The 22,341-nt window shown below is 46.3% G+C and overlaps 1 protein-coding gene across 4 annotated transcripts in view; it reads right to left on the bottom strand.

Moving 5' to 3' along the window:
* Window positions 1-22,341, bottom strand: part of DENND4A (DENN domain containing 4A) — a 244,198-nt gene that overhangs the window by 11,019 nt on the left and 210,838 nt on the right. For 2 of the 4 annotated variants that reach the window (XM_040342272.1, XM_040342270.1), the window contains 3 exons: window positions 15,193-15,447; window positions 12,902-13,019; window positions 12,788-12,814 (listed from right to left, as the gene is read on the bottom strand). In XM_040342272.1, the coding sequence (XP_040198206.1) occupies window positions 12,788-12,814; window positions 12,902-13,019; window positions 15,193-15,447 (400 nt within the window). The remainder of the gene's footprint in view (window positions 1-12,787; window positions 12,815-12,901; window positions 13,020-15,192; window positions 15,448-22,341) is intronic. The other 2 variants (XM_040342269.1, XM_040342273.1) reach the window with 1 other exon arrangement.

Here is a 22,341-nt window from a genome sequence, read left to right as displayed (position 1 = left end):
GCATGGGAAACAAGTGCTACTTCACAGGCATACTATACACCCCCCTCCCCCGATACAAAATTTAAAGGAATATTTCACTTTTATTGTTTAACTTCAGCATTATTAAAATCACTGCTCCTGAAAAAAACTGCCATTTTTAAAAGTTTTTTTTGCATTGATACATGTCCCCTGGGGCAGGACCCGGGTCCCCAAACACTTTTTATGACAATAACTTGCATATTAACCTTTACAATTAGCACTTTAGATTTCTCCCATAGACTTTTACAGGGTGTTCCGCGGGTTTTCGAATTTGCCGCAAACACCCCAAATGGTTCGCTGTTCGGCGAACAGGCAATGTTCGAGTCAAACTCATGTTTCGAAGCTCATCCCTACACACCACTCCTTCACTGCTCCAAAGATGCGGCTAGCAGGTCCTTTTTTTACCGTCCTGCTAGGGCACTGCTCCAGTGTGAAAGCCCACAGGCTTTCACACCGGAGAAACCGCAGCAGCTGTTTAGGGTCGGTTTGCAGGCGCTATTTTTGGCGCCATTACGCCTGCAAACCGCCAGTGTGAAAGGGGTCTAAAGCGTCGTATACACGATCGGACTTCAAACAAACTTTTCCGTGGATTTTTGTTTGAAGTTAGTTGACCGGGCACACCCAGAGCATACACACGGCAGGACTTTTCTGCAAAATTTTCCCAAACTTTCCCAACATCACTTGGTTTTTCTGCTCTTTTCCGCCACCCTTTGGTCAACTTCTGATATTGTAGGTTGATATTAGGGGCCTTTCACACTGGTGCGTTTTTTCCAGCGTTTTCGCGGTAAAAATATCGCTATTAAAACGCTCCCCATGCCCCTCTAAATTGAAATGAATTAAAAACGCGGTATAATCGCGGTGTTTTACCGCGTTTTTACAGCGGTTTTAATTCATTTCAATGGAGGGGGCATGGGGAGCGTTTTAATAGCACTATTTTTACCACGAAAACGCGGGAAAAACGCACCAGTGTGAAAGGGCCCTAACATTGGGCATGAGTGTTTGTACTTCGGATAAATGTCCGATAGATTTCTGTACACACGATAGGACTTTGCACCGTAGGACTTTTGTTGCCGAAAAGTTTGTCCGTTTGCAGAGCAAACTTTAGTCTGATGAAAACCGAAAAAGTTTGTCCGATGGAGCGTACACACGGTAGGATTTTTTTGAAAACGTGCTCATTTTGAAGTTTGATGTCAAAAAGTCAGACCGTGTGTACGAGACTTTAGAAGTACAAGACATTCTTATCTTCCTGTAGGAAACCCCTCAGGCATCGTCTCACCGAAAGCGAGCCTGTCCGTATATTGGAGATTTTTTTTTTTAACCACTTAAGACCCGGACCAAAATGCAGGTTAAGGACCCGGCCAGTTTTTGCGATTCGGCACTGCGTCGCTTTAACTGACAATTGCGCGGTCGTGCGACGTGGCTCCCAAACAAAATTGGCGTCCTTTTTTCCCCACAAATAGAGCTTTCTTTTGGTGGTATTTATCACCTCTGCGGTTTTTATTTTTTGCGCTATAAACAAAAATAGAACGACAATTTTGAAAAAAAAATTATATTTTTTTCTTTTTGCTATAATAAATATCCCCCAAAAATATGTAAAAAAATAAATAAATTCCCTCAGTTTAGGCCGATACGTATTCTTCTACATATTTTTGGTAAAAAAAAAAAAAATCGCAATAAGCGTTTATCGATTGATTTGCGCAAAATGTATAGGGTTTACAAAATAGGGGATAGTTTTATTGCATTTTTATTAATTTTTTTTTACTACTAATGGCGGCGATCAGCGATTTTTTTTGTGACCGCGACATTATGGCGAACACATCGGACAATTTTGACACATTTTTGGGACAATTGTCATTTTCACAGCAAAAAATGCTATAAAAATGCACCGATTACTGTGAAAATGACAATTGCAGTTTGGGAGTTAACCACTAGGGGGCGCTGAAGGGGTTAAGTGTGACCTCATGTGTTTCTAACTAGGGTTGTCCCGATACCACTTTTTTAGGACCGAGTACAATTACCGATACTTTTTTTCGTGTACTCGCCGATACCGAATACCGATACTTTTTTTTAAATGCAGCCACGTTCCCCCAAATGCAGCCGTGTCCCCAAATGCAGCCATGTCCCTAAATTCAGCCATGTCCCTAATGCAGCCTTGTGTCCCTAAATTCAGCCATGTCCCCCCTAAGACAAAGCCAAGTCAACCCCCCCCCTCCCCCCGCCGCTGCCGACATCTTTGCATTTGAATAGCTGTGTGTTTCCACCGCCGCGCCGTCATGTATAGCCCCTCCCACTTGCCCAGAAACTTTGATAGACAGGTCACCCGTCGTATCAAAGTGCCCGGGCAAGGGGGAGGGGCTATACATGACGGCGCAGCGGGGAAACACACGGCTATTCAAATGCAAATGACAGCTGTTGTGTTCCCCCAGCGCATAGTAACTAGATGTCGGCAGCAGCGGGGGGGGGATTGACTTTGCTTTGTCTAAGGCGGCAGCGGCAGCAGCTCTCCTCTCCCCCATACGAGGACTGCTCTGCTCCGCTCTCCGCCCCCTCTCCACCCGCACTCCGCCCCCTCTCCACCCGCACTCCGCCCCCTCTCCACCCGCACTCGGAAAATAAAAAAGTATTCTATTTAGGCATCAGGAGTATTTGCGCGAGTACAAGTACTAGCGCAAATACTCGGTATCGGTCCCGATACCGATACTAGTATCGGGACAACCCTATTTCTAACTGTAGGGGGGCGGGGCTGGACGTGTGACATCATTGATCGTGTTTCCCTATATCAGGAAACACACCATCAATGACAGTGCCACAGTGAAGAACGGGGACAGCTCTCCTCGTTCTTCAGCTCCGGGGACCGATCGCGGGACACAGATGGCGATCAGGTCCGTGGCCACGGAGCTTCGGACTGGGTCGCGTGCGTGTGTCGGCGGCGCGCACGCCACCCACGGCTGGGCTCTTAAAGGCGATGTACCTGTACGTGCCTGTGCCCAGCCGTGCCATTTTGCCGACGTATATGTGCAGGAGGCGGTCCTTAACCACTTAAGCCCCGGACCTTTAGGCAGCTAAATGCCCAGGTCAGGTTTTGCGATTCGGCACTGCGTCGCTTTAACAGACAATTGCGCGGTCGTGCGACGTGGCTCCCAAACAAAATTGGCGTCCTTTTTTTCCCACAAATAGAGCTTTCTTTTGGTGGTATTTGATCACCTCTGCGGTTTTTATTTTTTGCGCTATAAACAAAAATAGAGCGACAATTTTGAAAAAAAAACCAATATTTTTTACTTTTTGCTATAATAAATATCCCCCAAAAACATATATAATTATTTTTTTCCCTCAGTTTAGGGCGATACGTATTCTTCTACCTATTTTTGGTAAAAAAAAAATCGCAATAAGCGTTTATCGGTTGGTTTGCGCAAAATTTATAGCGTTTACAAAATAGGGGATAGTTTTATGCCATTTTTATTAATAATTTTTTTTTACTACTAATGGCGGCGATCAGCGATTTTTTTCGTGACTGCGACATTATGGCGGACACATCGGACAATTTTGACACATTTTTGGGACCATTGTCATTTTCACAGCAAAAAATGCATTTAAATTGCATTGTTTATTGTGAAAATTACAGTTGCAGTTTGGGAGTTAACCACAGGGGGCGCTGTAGGAGTTAGTGTACACCTAGTGTGTGTTTACAACTGTAGGGGGGTGTGGCTGTAGGTCTGACGTCATCGATCGAGTCTCCCTTATATAAGGGATCACTCGATCGATGCAGCGCCACAGTGAAGCACGGGGAAGCCGTGTTTACACACGGCTCTCCCCGTTCTTCAGCTCTGGGAGCGATCACGACGGAGCGGCTAGAAACGAATAGCCGCGCCCTCGTCCCGGATCGCTCCCCGAGGGAACCCGACCGCCGCATGTAGAGGGGGGGGGGGGGGGGGTCTCCCGATTGGACCCCCGACGAGCGGAAAGGCAAGGACGTACCTGTACGCCCATTTGCCTGTACGTGCCATTCTGTGGACGTACATATACATGCGGCGGTCGGGAAGTGGTTAAGTGGTGAATTAAGATTTTTATTTATATTTTGAAAATAAAGCGTTTTCGGTCATTAAAAAACAAAAACCTGGCTCTTAACTTTTTTTTAGCTGGCTCCTAGAGCTAGCTGCTACCATAACAGCGGTATTCCTCTTCAAAGTAGCGACGTATAACGACGGCGGGCGGTCCCGCATGTGGTTACCCTGAACAAGCTGAAGTTAGAAGGCGATTGGCCACCATGCAAAGCGGCACCAGATTTTGCACTCTCCAGTTTTAATAAAATTGTATAAAATATATATATTTTTTTTGTTCAAGTTTGTAAAGAAATAAAACAAGAAAAAACAAACTGCAAACGTTGCATACGGCACAAAACATACACGGCCCTCAGATCTCAGTGCAGGTTTTCACCACCACATGAGTGTTCCCTGGACATCCATCATCTGACCCAACAAAACTCATGTAAGGAAATCCAAACAGCACAGATCGGAGCGTGGCATGAAGACGGAGCAATACACACATGCATGCAGCAGAGGCACTAAAAACAACTGACAGGACACTTTACACAGGAAGACAAACCTGCACTGCCGAGACAATGGCTTCATTTTTTTCTTCTAGTTTGGGTCATTGTGTTCCATGATGTGCTCAGGTCACGGCGCGCTCGTACGCGGTCACACAAAGAGACAAGAAATCCAACTTCCCTGGGGTAGATTCAGTAAGCAATTGCGTCTGCGTATCCAACTTCCCTGGGGTAGATTCAGTAAGCAATTGCGTCTGCGTATCCATAGATACGCAGCGCAATTGCTTAGTTGCGCCGGCGTATCGACTGCTCCTGATTCAGAAAGGTCGATACGCCGACTGCAGCCTAAGATATGACTGGCATAAGGCTCTTATGCTGTCGTATCGTAGGCTGCATTCTTACGATGGCCGCTAGGTGGCGTTCCTGTAGTGGTCAGCGTAGAGTATGCAAATTGCATACTCACGCCGATTCACAACCCTACGCGCGCCCGCCATACGCATTTTACGTCGTTTGCGTTCGTCGGGTTCCGCGTAAGGCTGCTCATGCTATTAGCAGGGGCAGCCAATGCTAAGTATACCCGTCGTTCCCGCGTCGCGACGTTTTAAAATTACGTTGTTTGCGTAAGTGAATCGTGAATGGCGCTGGACGCCATTTACGTTCACGTTGAAGCAAATGACGTCCTTGCGACGTCATTTGCCGCAATGCACGTCGGGAAAGTTTCCAGACGGAGCATGCGCACTACGTTCGGCGCGGGAACGCGCCTAATTATAATGATCCACGGCCCCTACGGGATCATTTAAATTACGCGCCCTTACGCCGGGCAGTTTTAGGGAGCGCACACGCAAATTACGGAGCTACTGCTTCGTGAATGAAGCATAGCGCAGGTAATTTACAGAGGCGCAGCGTTAAAACGGTACGCTGCGCCTCCGTAAGAGTGCGCGCCCCTACCTGAATCCACCCCCCTGTGTTTGGGCACGCTGTGTAAGCGATAATAGGACTGTATGACGTGTGAGATTTAGGCCTCGTTCACACGGATGTACTCAACTCGCTTCAATACCGGGGAACTTTCACCCCCTTCCTGCCCAGGCCGATTTTCAGCTTTCAGCGCTGTCACATTTTGAATGACAATTGCGCGGTCGTGCAACACTGCTATTATTTCTTTTGGTGGTATTTAACCACTTGCCGAACCAGCCACCGTCATTATACTTCGGCAGGTTGGCTCTCCTGCGCAAACTGCCATAGCTGTACGTCGGCTCCTTTAAGAACCATAGCTGGCTCGCGCGCCCGCTGCACAGAGGGGGGACCCGATGTCCGTGACCAACGGCTGCGGTGACAGCCGGCCACCCACGATCGTGGGAAAGACCCAGAACGGGGAAAAGTTTTTTTCTATTAAATTTATATTTTTATATATATTTTTTTAACCCCTTTTTTCTCATTGTGTAAAGTGAAATTCCGCGCCTGACTAATATATATAAAGAAAAATTAAAATTATATATAAATATTTGTAAATATATACAAATATTGAAAGTGTATATAAATAAATAATAAGCTGCTCCTCAATAACACAAGTAATATGTGGACATGATAAAATATAAATAGAGGGCGCTAGGCCCATTTACAATAAGTATAGTGCCGTGTTACAGTGTCTAGTTAACAATAAATTTGCAACATAAAAACACAAAAAATTTATATAAATGAGTCCCAACACTTGCAGCCAAAAGCTGCACTTGAAACCACGTGAGTGAATTCAAATATGATCAAAAAATAATATATAAATCAAATAAAACAGTGAACAAAGTCCAATTGTAATGATGATTCTGTGAAGGAAGAAATGCCACCACCGCTTCAATATAATTATCAATTCCACCCAAGGTGCTTTAGATAAGGTATGCTCTTACCAGAGCTCGTTGACCCCTTTAATGAAAAAGATGGTCAACTGAGCTTATGCAGGATTGTGCCTGCAACACATGGAGATATGGACAGACCACTTTGCAAATCCAGGAACCTCACACGGGATTGTATGTAAAAGAAGAGAGGCCAGATAGCCAAATAGCGTGATACCGTTTTAATTAAAATTTTAAAATATACATAAAAATCAGCCAAATGGCTCCTTACATTGGGGGGTGCCCACCCGGCACTGAGGCTGCGGACCTGTCACCGCTCAAAGCGGTTTTTAAGTGGGATTCGCTGGAGAATGGAAGCCGCTGCTCACATGTATAGCCAAACGATCTCTCCAACAGTCCAAAGCACGGGGGGTACGTGACGTGACCAGGCTGCCTCCGACGTACGTTTCGTTATGTTAACGTCATCAGGGGGGCGTGCCTGGTCACAAAGCATGATGGTATATGTAGTCAAGAAAACACAATGATTGGTGGGCTGAAACTAATTGCTGATACAACCTCGGTGCCGTGTGTCATCAATATAATATCACACCTTAGGTAAATTACATTACATTAATCGGGTTTAAACAAGAAATTTAGAGAGATACACAGAAATATAGAATGGCCTAATAACATGAGTTCAAAAGAATTCCACTGTTGAAATACATATTAAATAAAATACAGATCTCGCATCCCTCCAGGTGAATCTTTTAAGATCAAACCCCTAATCACATGTGGATCTGATCATGTTACTTATGTGCTTGAATGCCCATGTCATTTACAGTACGTTGGCCGGACCACTCGCCAACTTAAGATCCGCATTAATGAACATTTAACAAATATTAGAAAAAGTTTCCCTAACCATAGTGTCTCAAGACACTTTGCTAATTACCATGGAAGTGACCCCAGTTTATGTAAATTCTATGGCATAGACAAAATAGAAAGAAATTGGCGAGGTACACATATGTTACGTAGTGTTTCCCAAAACGAAATGAAATGGGTACACAGACTACGTACCATGCAACCTTTAGGACTGAACGTGGAGTTGGACCTCAACTGTTTTTTAACTGATGATTGAGTGTTCTCTCCTCTTTTCAGTTAACAGGCCCTCACCCCTTCTTATTCATTTCTTTCTCCTTATTTATGTAATAATTTTTCTAATTATGTTTATTCTTATTTAATTATCTATAGTCGTCAGTGACTACTTAGGATTGTCAGGTTTTATTTATATAATTTATTTTTGTACGCTGGAATTTAGTTGGGGCCAGCTAATAATGTGATCCCCCTCTTCTAGAGATCATTATTACATTTAAATACTCCATACCTAATTGGAGGTAAGATCTAATCAATTTGAATACTCTCTAATCTCCATTCATTCATAATACATGTCTGGAGGGATCCAGTGACATTTGTGATATATCACCAATTATTGTGAGATAATTTCTTCCTACCCTGTTTGAATTCGGTTTTTATATATACAAAGAACATTTTTTTATATATGTATATTTTTTATACATTCTTTATAATTATATAAATTTATTTTTGGTTTATTCAAGTTGATTTTTTATTAATAATCATTTTTAGTGATCACGATCGAATTTTTATGGAGTTAAGTCATATTGTTTTCTGGCACTTTTTGTTGAATCTGCACGTCCGGAGGGATGCGAGATCTGTATTTTATTTAATATGTATTTCAACAGTGGAATTCTTTTGAACTCATGTTATTAGGCCATTCTATATTTCTGTGTATCTCTCTAAATTTCTTGTTTAAACCCGATTAATGTAATGTAATTTACCTAAGGTGTGATATTATATTGATGACACACGGCACCGAGGTTGTATCAGCAATTAGTTTCAGCCCACCAATCATTGTGTTTTCTTGACTACATATACCATCATGCTTTGTGACCAGGCACGCCCCCCTGATGACGTTAACATAACGAAACGTACGTCGGAGGCAGCCTGGTCACGTCACGTACCCCCCGTGCTTTGGACTGTTGGAGAGATCGTTTGGCTATACATGTGAGCAGCGGCTTCCATTCTCCAGCGAATCCCACTTAAAAACCGCTTTGAGCGGTGACAGGTCCGCAGCCTCAGTGCCGGGTGGGCACCCCCCAATGTAAGGAGCCATTTGGCTGATTTTTATGTATATTTTAAAATTTTAATTAAAACGGTATCACGCTATTTGGCTATCTGGCCTCTCTTCTTTTACATACAATCCCGTGTGAGGTTCCTGGATTTGCAAAGTGGTCTGTCCATATCTCCATGTGTTGCAGGCACAATCCTGCATAAGCTCAGTTGACCATCTTTTTCATTAAAGGGGTCAACGAGCTCTGGTAAGAGCATACCTTATCTAAAGCACCTTGGGTGGAATTGATAATTATATTGAAGCGGTGGTGGCATTTCTTCCTTCACAGAATCATCATTACAATTGGACTTTGTTCACTGTTTTATTTGATTTATATATTATTTTTTGATCATATTTGAATTCACTCACGTGGTTTCAAGTGCAGCTTTTGGCTGCAAGTGTTGGGACTCATTTATATAATTTTTTTGTGTTTTTATGTTGCAAATTTATTGTTAACTAGACACTGTAACACGGCACTATACTTATTGTAAATGGGCCTAGCGCCCTCTATTTATATTTTACCTTTTTTCTCATTGCCTACAAAATCCCAATTTTTGAAGGTATTTTCCTCTAATACCCAGAACGGGGATCTGTCAATGCAAACAGACAGATCCCCGTTCTGACAGGGGAGGAGAGAGCAGGGCCGCCATCAATGGGGTACAGGCAGTACACCTGGTAAGGGGCCGGATGGCAACCCCCCTTTTTATATATATATTTTTTGTTTTCATTAAAGGGCCCAGAGGTCCCCAGGCGGCTACCACCTTTTTTTTTTTATATATTTTTCGCGGCAGCCCCCCCTCTCTTCAATTTGAGGCGGCAGCACCTCCCCCTCCGGTTCTCTGCTCCAGGGGGCCCATGCCTGAAGCTGTGTAAGGGGCCCCATAATTCCTAATGGCGGCCCTGGGAGAGAGAGATCTGCTGTTCCTAGCGATTAGTTCTGGGAAGACGACCTCCCGAATCAAAGCCGTGCTGTAGTCATTTTGCAGCTATAGCGTGGGTTCATGTCTTATGGGAAACGACAGCTGCTTGTCATTCATGAGGGTGTGGGTGTCCCTGAATGCACCCAGTCTGCATTCGGGGACACGCACTTGCACGGATAGCAAATTGTGAGCAGCGGCTGTGTCCATACAGCTGCTGCTCCCAATAGAGATGAAAGGGACTGCCATGCCTTTCATGTCTGCATGGAACACCTGTGAGGGCAAACACAGCCCTTGGCACACGTTGAAGTACGCCCATGTGAACAAGGCCTTATGAGTTACATTTTTTATTTATTTTTTCCTTTCAAGGTTTTAGATTTGCAGGGAAAATAAATGCCATGATGACCTTCTCCAGTGGAATAGGGTGTCACTGGAGATATTCAAGGCATGCTTGCCATTTACAAATCCAGCAGAGAAAATAGCTGTATTGGGTCATGGGCCTCACACACGAAATTGTGAGACGGAAGAACGGCCGTGCTTTTTAAAGTGGTTGTAAACCTCCGAAATGAAAAATGAACAAAGCATTTCCTTCTATAGTGTGTAGTTTCCTCAGTCCAAAGCACTTAGTGTGTTTTTGGGTAGCACAGTGACTATGTGGGCAATACAGTGGCTACGTGGCTAGCATTTCCGCCAGGTAGCAACTAGGGTGTTGGTTCAAATCCCAACCGCCTGGTAGCACAAGGGTGTTGGTTCAAATCCCAACCGCCTGGTAGCACAAGGGTGTTGGTTCAAATCCCAACCGCCTGGTAGCACAAGGGTGTTGGTTCAAATCCCAACCGCCTGGTAGCACAAGGGTGTTGGTTCAAATCCCAACCGCCTGGTAGCACAAGGGTGTTGGTTCAAATCCCAACCGCCTGGTAGCACAAGGGTGTTGGTTCAAATCCCAACCGCCTGGTAGCACAAGGGTGTTGGTTCAAATCCCAACCGCCTGGTAGCACAAGGGTGTTGGTTCAAATCCCAACCGCCTGGTAGCACAAGGGTTTTGGTTCAAATCCCAACCGCCTGGTAACACAAGGGTGTTGGTTCAAATCCCAACCGCCTGGTAACACAAGGGTGTTGGTTCGAATCCCAACCGCCTGGTAGCACAAGGGTGTTGGTTCAAATCCCAACCGCCTGGTAGCACAAGGGTGTTGGTTCAAATCCCAACCGCCTGGTAGCACAAGGGTGTTGGTTCAAATCCCAACCGCCTGGTAGCACAAGGGTGTTGGTTCAAATCCCAACCGCCTGGTAGCACAAGGGTGTTGGTTCAAATCCCAACCGCCTGGTAGCACAAGGGTGTTGGTTCAAATCCCAACCGCCTGGTAGCACAAGGGTGTTGGTTCAAATCCCAACCGCCTGGTAGCACAAGGGTTTTGGTTCAAATCCCAACCGCCTGGTAACACAAGGGTGTTGGTTCAAATCCCAACCGCCTGGTAACACAAGGGTGTTGGTTCGAATCCCAACCGCCTGGTAGCACAAGGGTGTTGGTTCAAATCCCAACCGCCTGGTAGCACAAGGGTGTTGGTTCAAATCCCAACCGCCTGGTAGCACAAGGGTGTTGGTTCAAATCCCAACCGCCTGGTAGCACTAGGGTGCTGGTTCAAATCCCAACCGCCTAGGAGCACTAGGGTGCTGGTTCAAATCTCAACCGCCTAGGAGCACTAGGGTGTTGGTTCGAATCTCAACCGCCTGGTAGCACTAGGGTGTTGGTTCAAATCTCAACCGCCTGGTAGCACTAGGGTGTTGGTTCAAATCTCAACCGCCTGGTAGCACTAGGGTGTTGGTTCGAATCCCAACCGCCTAGGAGCACTAGGGTGTTGGTTCGAATCCCAACCGCCTGGGAGCACTAGGGTGTTGGTTCAAATACCAACCACCTGGTAGCACAAGGGTGTTGGTTCAAATCCCAACCGCCTGGTAGCACAAGGGTGTTGGTTCAAATCCCATGTTCTCCCTGTGCCTACATGGGCTTCCTCTCACACTCCAAAGACATACTGGTAGGTTAATTAGCTCCTGTCTAAATTGGGCCTAGTATGTGTTTGTATGAATGTGAGTTGGGGACATTCGATCGTAGGCTCCTTGAGGGCAGTGAATGTACAATATATATGTAAAGCCCAGCGTAAATTGGCGGCGTTCTATAAGTACCTGTAATAAAAAAATAAAAATAAATACAGTTTCTATCTACTGTGTCTTTCCTCTGCTATCTGCACGAGTCACTTCTGACAACTTATACTAACTCCAGGCCTGTGATTGACAGCTTCAGCTGTGCATGTTTCCCTATGAGACTGTGTAGACAGGGGTGTGTCCTTTCCCTCCACCCAAATCTCAGATTACACTTGGCTACCCTGCTCTATGCTTTGCAGTGTGTGACATTCAATGCCTGCCTTCTGATGATCAGAAATGCTGTGTAAACTGTACACTTTGACCAGCTGTTGGCAGGGCTGGACTGGGACAAAAATTTGGCCCTGGACTTCATCCAGACTGGCCCACTTTGACAGGTCTCTCCCATGGCGGCCGGACAACTCCCGCACCCCCCCCCCCCCCCCGGCCACCCAAGCCCCCTCTTCCCCTTCACTAGCCCTTTTACTTTATTAGAGTAGAACGGCTGGTACCAGTGGGGAAGCTAGACAATATTTCACCCGGGGCAAAAAATCAGTTCGGTGCCCCCCCTTATGGGACAAGATTAGGCAGAAGCGAGAAACTCCCAGGCCATAGCTGTTGAGTCAGCTGTCTGTCCCCTCCCCCATGCTCCTCTGTCCCCTCCCCCTGCTCTTCTGGTCCTCCCCCTGCTTCTTTGTTCCCCCCAGGTGAGCGCTGTGGGCAGGGAGAGGAGGTGAGCGCTGCGGGAAGGGAGAGACAGAGGAGCGGTGGTCAGCTGTCACTGAAGCCGGCCCACTGAGCCATCGGCCCACCGGGAAACTCCCTGTAGTCCCAATGGCCAGTCCATCCCTGGCTGTTGATAAGAGATATGGCAGCAGATAAACAGGTACAACTTGTATACGTAAGGGGTTTACAACCGCTTTAGTCAACCGATCACATTCTCCCCTTTTTATTGAAAGGCTAAAATGCCTTTCTACGGGCAGCACAACGATTATTCTTTAAGCCACCCTCACATACAAGGCCCGGTAAGAATCTCTGGGGGGGGTATGGAGTATGTGTTCGTATCAGCAGGACAGGTGACAACACAATACTTCTCCAGGGCAAAAGTAGTCATGCAAAGACACACACAGATCACTGAACAGCCAATTAAACACCGGGAACTCACTCTCATAAACTACAGTGCAGTTTTGACCTGTAGAAAATAAGATTAATAGTCATCAAAAAAAACTTGAATTCAGAAAGATCCCGACTATTAGAAGGGGAGGAGCGGAGAGCTTACTTAGAGTGTTCCACAGAATGTAAAGCGGCTGCCGGATATCCTGGTGAAGCTTCAGGTTGTCCCACAAGACTTGAATAAGGACGTGCTTGCTGTCCTCAGATATTGAGCTCCGAGGGATCTGCCAAGAAGAAAAAAGCAACGATCAAAACAAAGAATATTCACAGACACCGATCTCTGATCTGTATAAAGGTGTGTACATTAACCACTTAAGACCCGGACCTTTAGGCAGCTAAAGGACCCGGCCAGCTTTTGCGATTTGGCACTGAGGCATTGAAAGTCATTGATAAAAAAAAATGCGTGGGGGTCCCCCCAAATTCAATTACCAGGCCCTTCAGGTCTGGTATGGATATTAACCACCTAACCCCCGGACCATATTGCTGGTCAAAGACCAGAGCACTTTTTGCGATTCGGCACTGCGTCGCTTTAACAGACAATTGAGCGGTCGTGCGACGTGGCTCCCAAACAAAATTGGTGTCCTTCTTTCCCCACAAATAGAGCTTTCTTTTGGTGGTATTTGATTACCTCTGCGGTTTTTATTTTTTGCGCTAAAAACAAAAATCAAGCGCCAATTTTGAAAAAAAAAAAAAAAAACAATATTTTTTACTTTTTGCTATAATAAATATTCCCCAAAAATATACAAAAAAATATTTTTTTCCTCAGTTTAGGCCGATACGTATTCTTCTACATATTTTTGGTCAAAAAAAATTCGCAATAAGCGTTTATCGGTTGGTTTGCGCAAAATTTATAGCGTTTACAAAATAGGGGATAGTTTTATTGCATTTTTATATATTTTTTTTCTTTTTTTACTACTAATGGCAGCGATCAGGGATTTTTTTCGTGACTGCGACATTATGGCGGACACTTCGGACAATTTTGACACATTTTTGGGACCATTGTCATTTTCACAGCAAAAAATGCTTTGTTTACTGTGAAAATGACAATTGCAGTTTGGGAGTTAACCACAAGGGGGCGCTGAAGGGGTTATGTATGACCTAATATGTGTTTCTAACTGTAGGGGGGTGTGGCTGTAGGTGTGACGTCATCGATTGTGTATCCCTATAAAAGGGATCACACGATCGATGACGCCGCCACAGTGAAGAACGGGGAAGGTGTGTTTACACACAGCTCTCCCCGTTCTTCAGCTCCGGGGACCGATCGCGGGACTCCAGCGGCGATCGGGTCCGCAGGCCCTCGCGATTCGGACCGGGTCACGGGTGCGCACCCGCGACTGGGTACTAGCACAGGACGTACCTGTACGTGCATGTGCCCACCTGTGCCATTCTGCCGACATAAAAGTGCAGGAGGCGGTCCTTAAGTCAGGGGTTGACAGATTTGCTTGGAATCTAGGAGCCAGCTAAAAAAGTTAGGAGCCAGAAAACGCGCCCCGTCCCGATGAGCTTGCGCGCAGAAGCGAACACATACGTGAGCAGCGAACGCATATGTAAACTGTGTTCAAACCACACATAAGAGGTATCGCCGCGATCGTTGGAGCAAGAGCAATAATTCTAGCCCTAGACCTCCTCTGTAACTCAAAACATGCAACCTGTAGAGTTTTTTAAACGTCGCCTATGGAGATTTTAAAGGGTAAAAGTTTGACGCCATTCCACGAGCGGACGTAATTTTGAAGCGTGACATGTTGGGTATCAATTTACTGGGCGTAACATTATCTTTCATAATATTAAAAAAAATGGGGATAACTTTACTGTTGTCTTATTTTTTAATTAAAAAAAGTGTAATTTTTCCCAAAAAAAGTGCGCTTGCAAGACCGCTGCGCAAATACGGCGTGACAGAAAGTATTGCAACGATCGCCATTTTATTCTCTAGGGTGTTAGGATAAAAAATATATATAATGTTTGGGGGTTCTAATTAGAGAGAAGAAGATATAGTGAAAAATTACATTAGAATTGCTGTTCAACTTGTAATGCTTAACTTGTAATACCAACAGACACCACCAGATGGCGCCAGCTTACACATCTGGTGGTAATAACTTGTAATACCAACGGCCCACCACCAGATGGCACCAGCTCACAAAAAAATAAAATATTTTTTTTTTTTTTTGCCCCCCCTTCCAAGCCAAGTCGCCAGGACCCTATTTCTAGTCGCCATGGCGACCTGGCGCCCGGGATTTGTCGAGCCCTGCCTTAAGTGGTTAATGCAGTTTTCAGTCGGGAGCACTCAACAGGATTATAGAATTCTCTGGAAAAAAAACTCTGGTCCCTGGATCTGGAAGACAAAGCCACCAACGTGCAATACACGACACCCCAGTATGTGGATCCTGGCTTTACACCCACCTTTGAATGCTTGTTACAATGCTCAGAGGTAAGGATTAATCCAGGCAGGCTGCTGGGAAGGTCCAGCCTCCGAAAATACCACACCAAATTCCAGAACACGATGGGATGATGATCCACAAAGCCTGGAACTGTAATGGATGGGTCCCCCTCATTCTCCAGTAAGCTTTCCAGTTCTTTCCACACTACAAGTGGGCTGAGGTAGGGAACAGTAATTGGCTCAGGGTGGGACGTCCTCCAGTCCAGCTCTAGCGAGTCCTGTTTTCAACAACAAAAAGATATTATAAAATGGAAATGAAGACAAAGACAGAGGGCCAGATTCTCGTACTTTTGCGGCGGGCGTAGCGTAAGCCATTTACACTACGCCGCCGCAACTTACTGAAGCAAGTGCCGTATTCCTCAAGCACTTGCTCCGTAGTTTGCGGCGGCGTAGTGTAAAAGGCCCGGCGTATCCCCGCGTAATTCAAAGGGGGCGGCTTGTATTTAAATTAAGCGCGCCCCCGTGCCGATTGAACTGCGCATGCGCCGGGCTTAAAAAAGCCCAGTGCGCATGCTCCAGTTCTCGACGGAAAACGTCAATGACGCCGACGTGTGCGTCATTGACGTAAAGTCGTATTCAGGAACGACTTAGGAAAACGACGTACCCGACGGGAAAAGACGACGCGGACCCGACGCCATACTTAACATGACATACGGCGGACTGGCGTAAGGTTACCCCTCATATAGCAGGGGTAACCTTACGCTTACGCAAACGACGTAAGCGACGGCTACGCGACGCAAATTTGTTCGGGAATCGGCGTATCAGGCTCATTTGCATAAACAAATTAGACCTGAACGTAAACGGCACCTAGCGGCCGGCGGTGAATTACATTTAAGATCCGACAGTGTAAGTCACTTACACATGTCGGATCTTGGCTGTATCTATGCGAAAATGATTCTAGGAATCACTCGCATAGATACCCGGGGCCAAAAAAGAGAGATACGACGGAGTTTCCTGAGATACACCGTCGTAACTCTGCTGAGAATCTGGCCCAGAAGCTGTATTTAGTACAATATGGTTCCAAGCACAATATGGGTTTTATTCGTATTCAATCATTCTAATACAGTGGAACCTCGGATTACGAGAATAATCCGTTCCAGGAGAATGCTCGTAACCCAAAGTACTCGCATAGCAAAGCGAGTTTCCCCACTGAAGTCAATGGAAACAAAAGTAATTTGTTCTGCATTGATTTCAATGGCATGTAATACCACATGTGGCCAGAGGTGGGGGTGGAGGCGACAGAGAGCCTCAGAAAAAGCCGGAAAGGCCCAAGGACAGTTCGGCTGACTTCGGCAAACCTCTGAAAGGCCCGGGAACTAAGGCCCAGATTCACAAAATAGATACGACGGCGTATCTCCTGATACGCTGTCGTATCTCTGTTTTAGGGTCTTCCTAACTATGCGACTGATTCATAGAATCAGTTACGCATAGTTAGCCCTAAGATCCGACAGGTGTAATTGAATTACACTGTCGGATCTTAGGATGCAATACCGCGGTCGCCGCTGGGGGAAGTTTGCGTCGTAAACCAGCGACGGGTATGCTAATTAGTAGTTACGGCGATCCACAACGGTTTTTCGCGTTCGCTACGTCGCTGCTAGTCTAGTTTCCCGTCGCAAAGTTAGTCGTCGTTTTTGGTGCCCTAACTTTACACAGCACACGTATGTGCTGTATAAAGTATGGCCGTCGTTCCCGCGTCGAAATGTGAAAATATTTTGTTCTTGCGTAAGACGTCCGGGAATACGAAAGTACGCTATGCACGTCGCCGTTCGAAAAACGTCACTTCGCGCAAAGCACGGCGGGAATTTCAAAACGGAGCATGCGCAGTAGGTCCGGCGCGGGAGTGCGCCTAATTTAATTGGCACACGTCCCTTTGAATTACGCAGACTTACGCCGGAGGCCGCCAACGTAAGTTATCATGCAAGTGCTTTGAGAATCAGGCACTTGCGATGAAAACTTGCGGCCGTGTAACGTATCTACAATACGTTACGCCGCCGCGATTCTACGTGAATCTGGGCCATAGTATTTCCACGTCTTTCCGCATTGGCTTCGAACAGCTGGGATCGGCGCTGTTCGGCTCCGGCGCGCCCCCCCCCCCCACTCAGGTCAAACGCGGTACTGCACACAACTTTGGCCGAAATCCTGCTCGTTTTGTGAGACAACACTCGCAAACCGATTCAGGTTTTTTAAAAATACAGCGCTCGTATTGCGAAACGCTCTTTAACCACGTTACTCGCAATCCGAGGTTCCACTGTATTATTATTCAATATTCTAATATCCCTCCTGCTTTGTAGTATAACTGGAAAAAATAGAGGCTTAGTGGATTCTTAATATTCTTCATTTCCTTTTCTGTAGGGTAAGGGTGCGCATGCGGGGCTCAGTGTACATTACAGCAGAGAACAGAAATCGCAATTCTACTCCCCTCCCGATCTTAATACAGCATTTTCCCGATTCTATGTATCAAGTGCAGAGTTCTCTGCTCACTTCTGACAGCTGCCCAAAAAAATAAAAAATTTAAAATCTAGGCAGCCTGCAAAGTTTATCTCAACATCAGATAAACTATAAACAAAGTAACATTTCCTTCTTAGATCAAAAGGGATGAACTTTGGTCTGTAAATGAGGGAAGTTTAACCACTTAAAGTGGAGTTCCCACTGTTTAAATTTTTTTTTTTTTTTCATGAATGTCGTTTTTTTTTTATAATCATAGTGATATTACTTACATTTTACGTATGGATCGCCGCTTGATTGCCGATTTCCCAAACAAATATAACTTTTATTCTGCCCTGCTGGGATTTTCCAAATTGCTTGTGGGCATGTGAAACCCACAAGCACTATCTTCCGGGACACGGTGCAGCTGAGCGACCAGCATGCACTGCCTGTTCTCGCGCATGCGCAGTGTGTACGTCTCGCGGCGCCGAACACCTCAGACGTTGCCATCACAACAGGCGGCGGCGTCGGAAGTCCACGCCCCGTTGTGATGGCAACAAAGCCCTCGGCGCTGCCCACCGACTCCTGGGAAATGACGACACACATCTCCCAGGATCGCATCAGCGAGCACGGGCGCCGAAGGAAATGACGCCAGGCGCCACAGAGAGGAAGTGGCAGAATACAAAGGACCACATAGCAACAGTGCTGAAGGGGGGGCTTAAGAAAATGTAATAATTTCCAAATGTTTTTGCTGATGCATAATGCTGTTGATTTATGCAAAGTTGCTTTTTTTTTTGGTGGAACTCAGCTTCAAGACCCCTTTTACACTGAAGCGTTTTTACAGCATTTTAGCGTTAAAAATAGCGCTATTAAAACGCTCAAAAAACGCTCTCAATGCATCTCAATGGACCCTGTCACACTGAGTCCTGCAAGCAGCATCTTTGGAGCAGCTTTTGGGCGCTGAAAAAAAAAAACGCTCCAAAAATGCCCCTCTCCATTGAAATGAATTGAAAGCGCTGTAAAACCGCCTTACCCTTTCACACTGAGGCACTGCAAGAATGCCCTAAAACGTTAGGGTCTTAGCGGTGCTTCACCAGCGTTTTCCAGGCGCTGGCAGTGTGAAAGGGCTCTGAAAGCACTCGGGCTTTCACATTGGGATTGCAGATGAGGCTTTGCTCGAATAACGCTCGAAAAACGCCCCAGTGTAAAAGGGGCCTAAAGACTTAGGCCCCTTTCACAGTTGTGTGACTTGTCCTGCGACTGCAAAGTCGCATGACAAGTCGTACCCCATGATTTCCAATGAGTACCGTTCATATCTGTGCGACTCCAAGTCACAGTGACTTCAAAAGTAGTCCCTGTACTACTTTAGTCTTACTTTGATGCGAGTTGAGGTCCATAGACCTCAAGTTCACACAGGTATTCTCTGAGATCACACCAAAAGCGAAATCGCGTGACTTTGCAGTCGCAGTAGTGTGAAAGAGGCCTAAACTTTTTTCTGACATTTGTTGCTTACAAGTTAAAATCAGTATATTTTTTTGCCAGAAAATTACTTGGAACCCCCAAACATTATATATATATTTTTTTTTTTCAGTAGGAGGCCCTAGAGAATAAAATGCTGGTTGTTGCAATGCGCAGCAGTCTTTCAAACACAATTTTTTGGGGAAAAAATACCCTTTAATTAATAAAAAAAATAAAAAAATAAAAAAACAGTAAAAGTTAGCCCGATTTTTTTGTTTAAATGTGAAAAATTATGTTACGGCACAAAAATCGCGATCTTTATTCTAAGAAAAAAAAAATGGGATTCTCATTTTAGCCATAACCGTGCAGCTGTAGTGTACATTACCGCTGACATACAGGGGGGGGGGGGAGCATTGATGATGGAAAAAATAGGATTTTTGTACTCTCCGTAAAATCCATTTCTCTGAGTTCATGGACGGACACAGCAGCATTGACCTTAGGGTTATATACCTTTCTTCTAGGAGAGACTAGGCAGAAAAAAACAGCACTTTAAGAGTTAAAAACACTTCTCTCAGTACAGCACCTCCCAGGGGGCGTGTCCCCCGGGTACATCCCACTCTCTGGAAGCATCCAGCCTCAGTTCGTAAACAAGCAGTACAAACAAAGGAGGGGTGGGTGCTGTGTCCGTCCATGAACTCCGAGAAATGGATTTTTACGGTGAGTACAAAAATCCTATTTTCTCTTCCGTTCATGGACGGACACAGCAGCATTGACCTTAGGGACGCCCCCAAGCAGTGTCAAAAAATTTCGAGAAGTGGGGAAAATAACACAGCAAACCAGGCTTCACCCCAAACAAACCAGAGCTCCTCAACGGAGGAACTTCAACCATAAACTGCTGCCTGTAAAACCTTGCGGCCAAGGGAGGCATCCGAAGATGCACTCACATCCACCTTGCAAAATGTTGAGAAGGTGTGGATTGACGACCAGGTCGCCGCCTTACATACCTGTAAGACGGAGGCTTGATGACGGAAAGCCCAAGAGGCACCAATCACCCTGGTCGAATGCGCCGTGTGACGCTAGGCAGATTAAAACTGAGGCTGGATGCTTCCAGAGAGTGGGATGTAACCGGGGGACACGCCCCCTGGGAGGTGCTGTACTGAGAGAAGTGTTTTTAACACTTAAAGTGCTGTTTTTTTCTGCCTAGTCTCTCCTAGAAGAAAGGTATATAACCCTAAGGTCAATGCTGCTGTGTCCGTCCATGAACAAAAGAGAAAAACATTTTCTGTTGCAAAAACCCTGCCAGTTACCTCCTGTATCGTTTAAGAGCCGGCGGTCGGCTCTCTTGTAATAGCAATCAGAGTGGCTGACTAGCTGCTCGATTGCTATTGAAAGCAGCGGGAGGGGACGTCCGTCCTGTCCCCTTAGTGCGGCTCTTCTCAGGCTCTCCCGTAGCACCGGGAGACCCGAGAAACCAGCCGGCGCATTCCGAGAGCTGGCCGGACAGCCAAACAAAGCTGAGACCGGCTGTTGGTAAAAAAGTAAACCAAAAGCGATGACATAACATCACTTCCGGTTTATTTAGAAACCATCGGAGCAATTTTTTTAAAATTGAAAACATTCAAAAACACGGAACCCCAGATCTCTCCATAAAGAGTACCTGTCACATGCCTATTGCTGTCACAAGGAATGTTTACTTTCCACGCTGGCAGCCTCCTGTTCCCCTGCTGTCCACAAGTCATCACGGCGGCAGCCTCCCGTTCCCCTGCTGTCCACGGGTCATCACGGTGGCAGCCTCCCGTTCCCCTGCTCGCCACGGCGGCAGCCTCCTATTCTCCACGGGTCATCACGGCGGTAGCCTCCCGTTCCCCTGCTTTCCACGGGTCATCACAGCGACAGCCTCCCATTCTCCGGCTCGTCACGGCAGTAGCCAGTTGTTCCCCTGCTCTCCATGGATCATCATGGTGGCGTTTCCTCCCTCCTCGGCAGCCAATCGGGAGTCTTCTCTTTTCGGCCAAATCGGAAAATGGGTCTCACACCCGCTTCTGATTGAGGATCAGTGTTTCAACAGTGAATATTCATTCGCTGTTTTAACACCTGGGTGGGCTCATGGCGCAATGCTCTTCGCCGCGATCCCGCCCTATTTTGAAGCTGCTATAATTCGGGTGTCCGGCATGAATGGGGGGGTGGCCGTGGATAGATTCATGCTATGCATGAATCTATTATACATATAGGGGGTTGCGTGGATAGAGGGGGCGGTGCCCCTAATGGACGTCCGGCCATTGCCATCAATGCTGAAAGATATATGCAGGTTTATCCAGTGTTTCAAGTCATTGAATTCTGTTTTATGTAGATGTAGCGGGGTCATCCTGTCAGAACATTACGACAGGCTATCCCCGCTGGAACTTTATCCACACCATTGTAAATATGCAAGTTATCTTTAAGGAGTTATGCATTGCGGGATTGCAAGTAGCAGGAGATATGGACTCCATTGACTCTTTAGAAAAACAGACTACACTTCCCACAATGCTCTGCATTTTTGAACACGTGACACCTCTGCACAGACTTATGGGGGAGGTTACTTAAAGAAAGGGCGCGGCTGATTTCGCTCTCTCGGGACCTGCACTTCTCTCCTCTGCGGAGCTGCGGACAGAGCACAGCCGTGCGGTTAGGCCAGAAGCCTAGGCCTAAATCTACTGAGAGACCGGCCGCCTGGAAGGAAGCGAGACTCCAGCATCCAGTCCGTGTACCCGGAGATCGTAGAGGAAATACAGCTGCCAGTCGAACCAGTGGAGCACCCTCGTCTGGGATCTTTGTAATGTTGGGGGGTTGATTCGCCTGTGCGCCTCCTGAGGAGAACACAGGCGGATCGGCCTGTCGGGTGAGAGAGCACTTGCTCAACTTCTGACTCTGTTCACACAGACACCTAGGACCACCTCACAGGCCGGAGACCCGTTCTCGGCCTCAACCCAAAACATAGAGGCCTAGTTAACTGTCCGAGTGTTTGTGGAAGTGACTGACACTGACGAGTGTCGGCTCACCAACGTTCACTGTTCCAGACATTTGGTTGTTTAAGTTCCCTCATCAACTGCCGCTTTGGATTACAATTTTCTATGTGCACCAACCGGCCGCATCGTGATCACTGACTGTTCTGTAGGACTGCCCGCTAGAGGGCGCTCGCGAGCATAGACTGTCTACCCTAGTTTAAGTGAGTGATACCATCTCTAGTTAAG

Source organism: Rana temporaria, chromosome 3 (genome assembly GCF_905171775.1).
Source record: "Rana temporaria chromosome 3, aRanTem1.1, whole genome shotgun sequence".
Lineage (NCBI taxonomy): Eukaryota > Metazoa > Chordata > Amphibia > Anura > Ranidae > Rana > Rana temporaria.
Note: the sequence above shows the minus strand (reverse complement) of the source record. Positions and strands in the feature narration are given on the sequence as shown.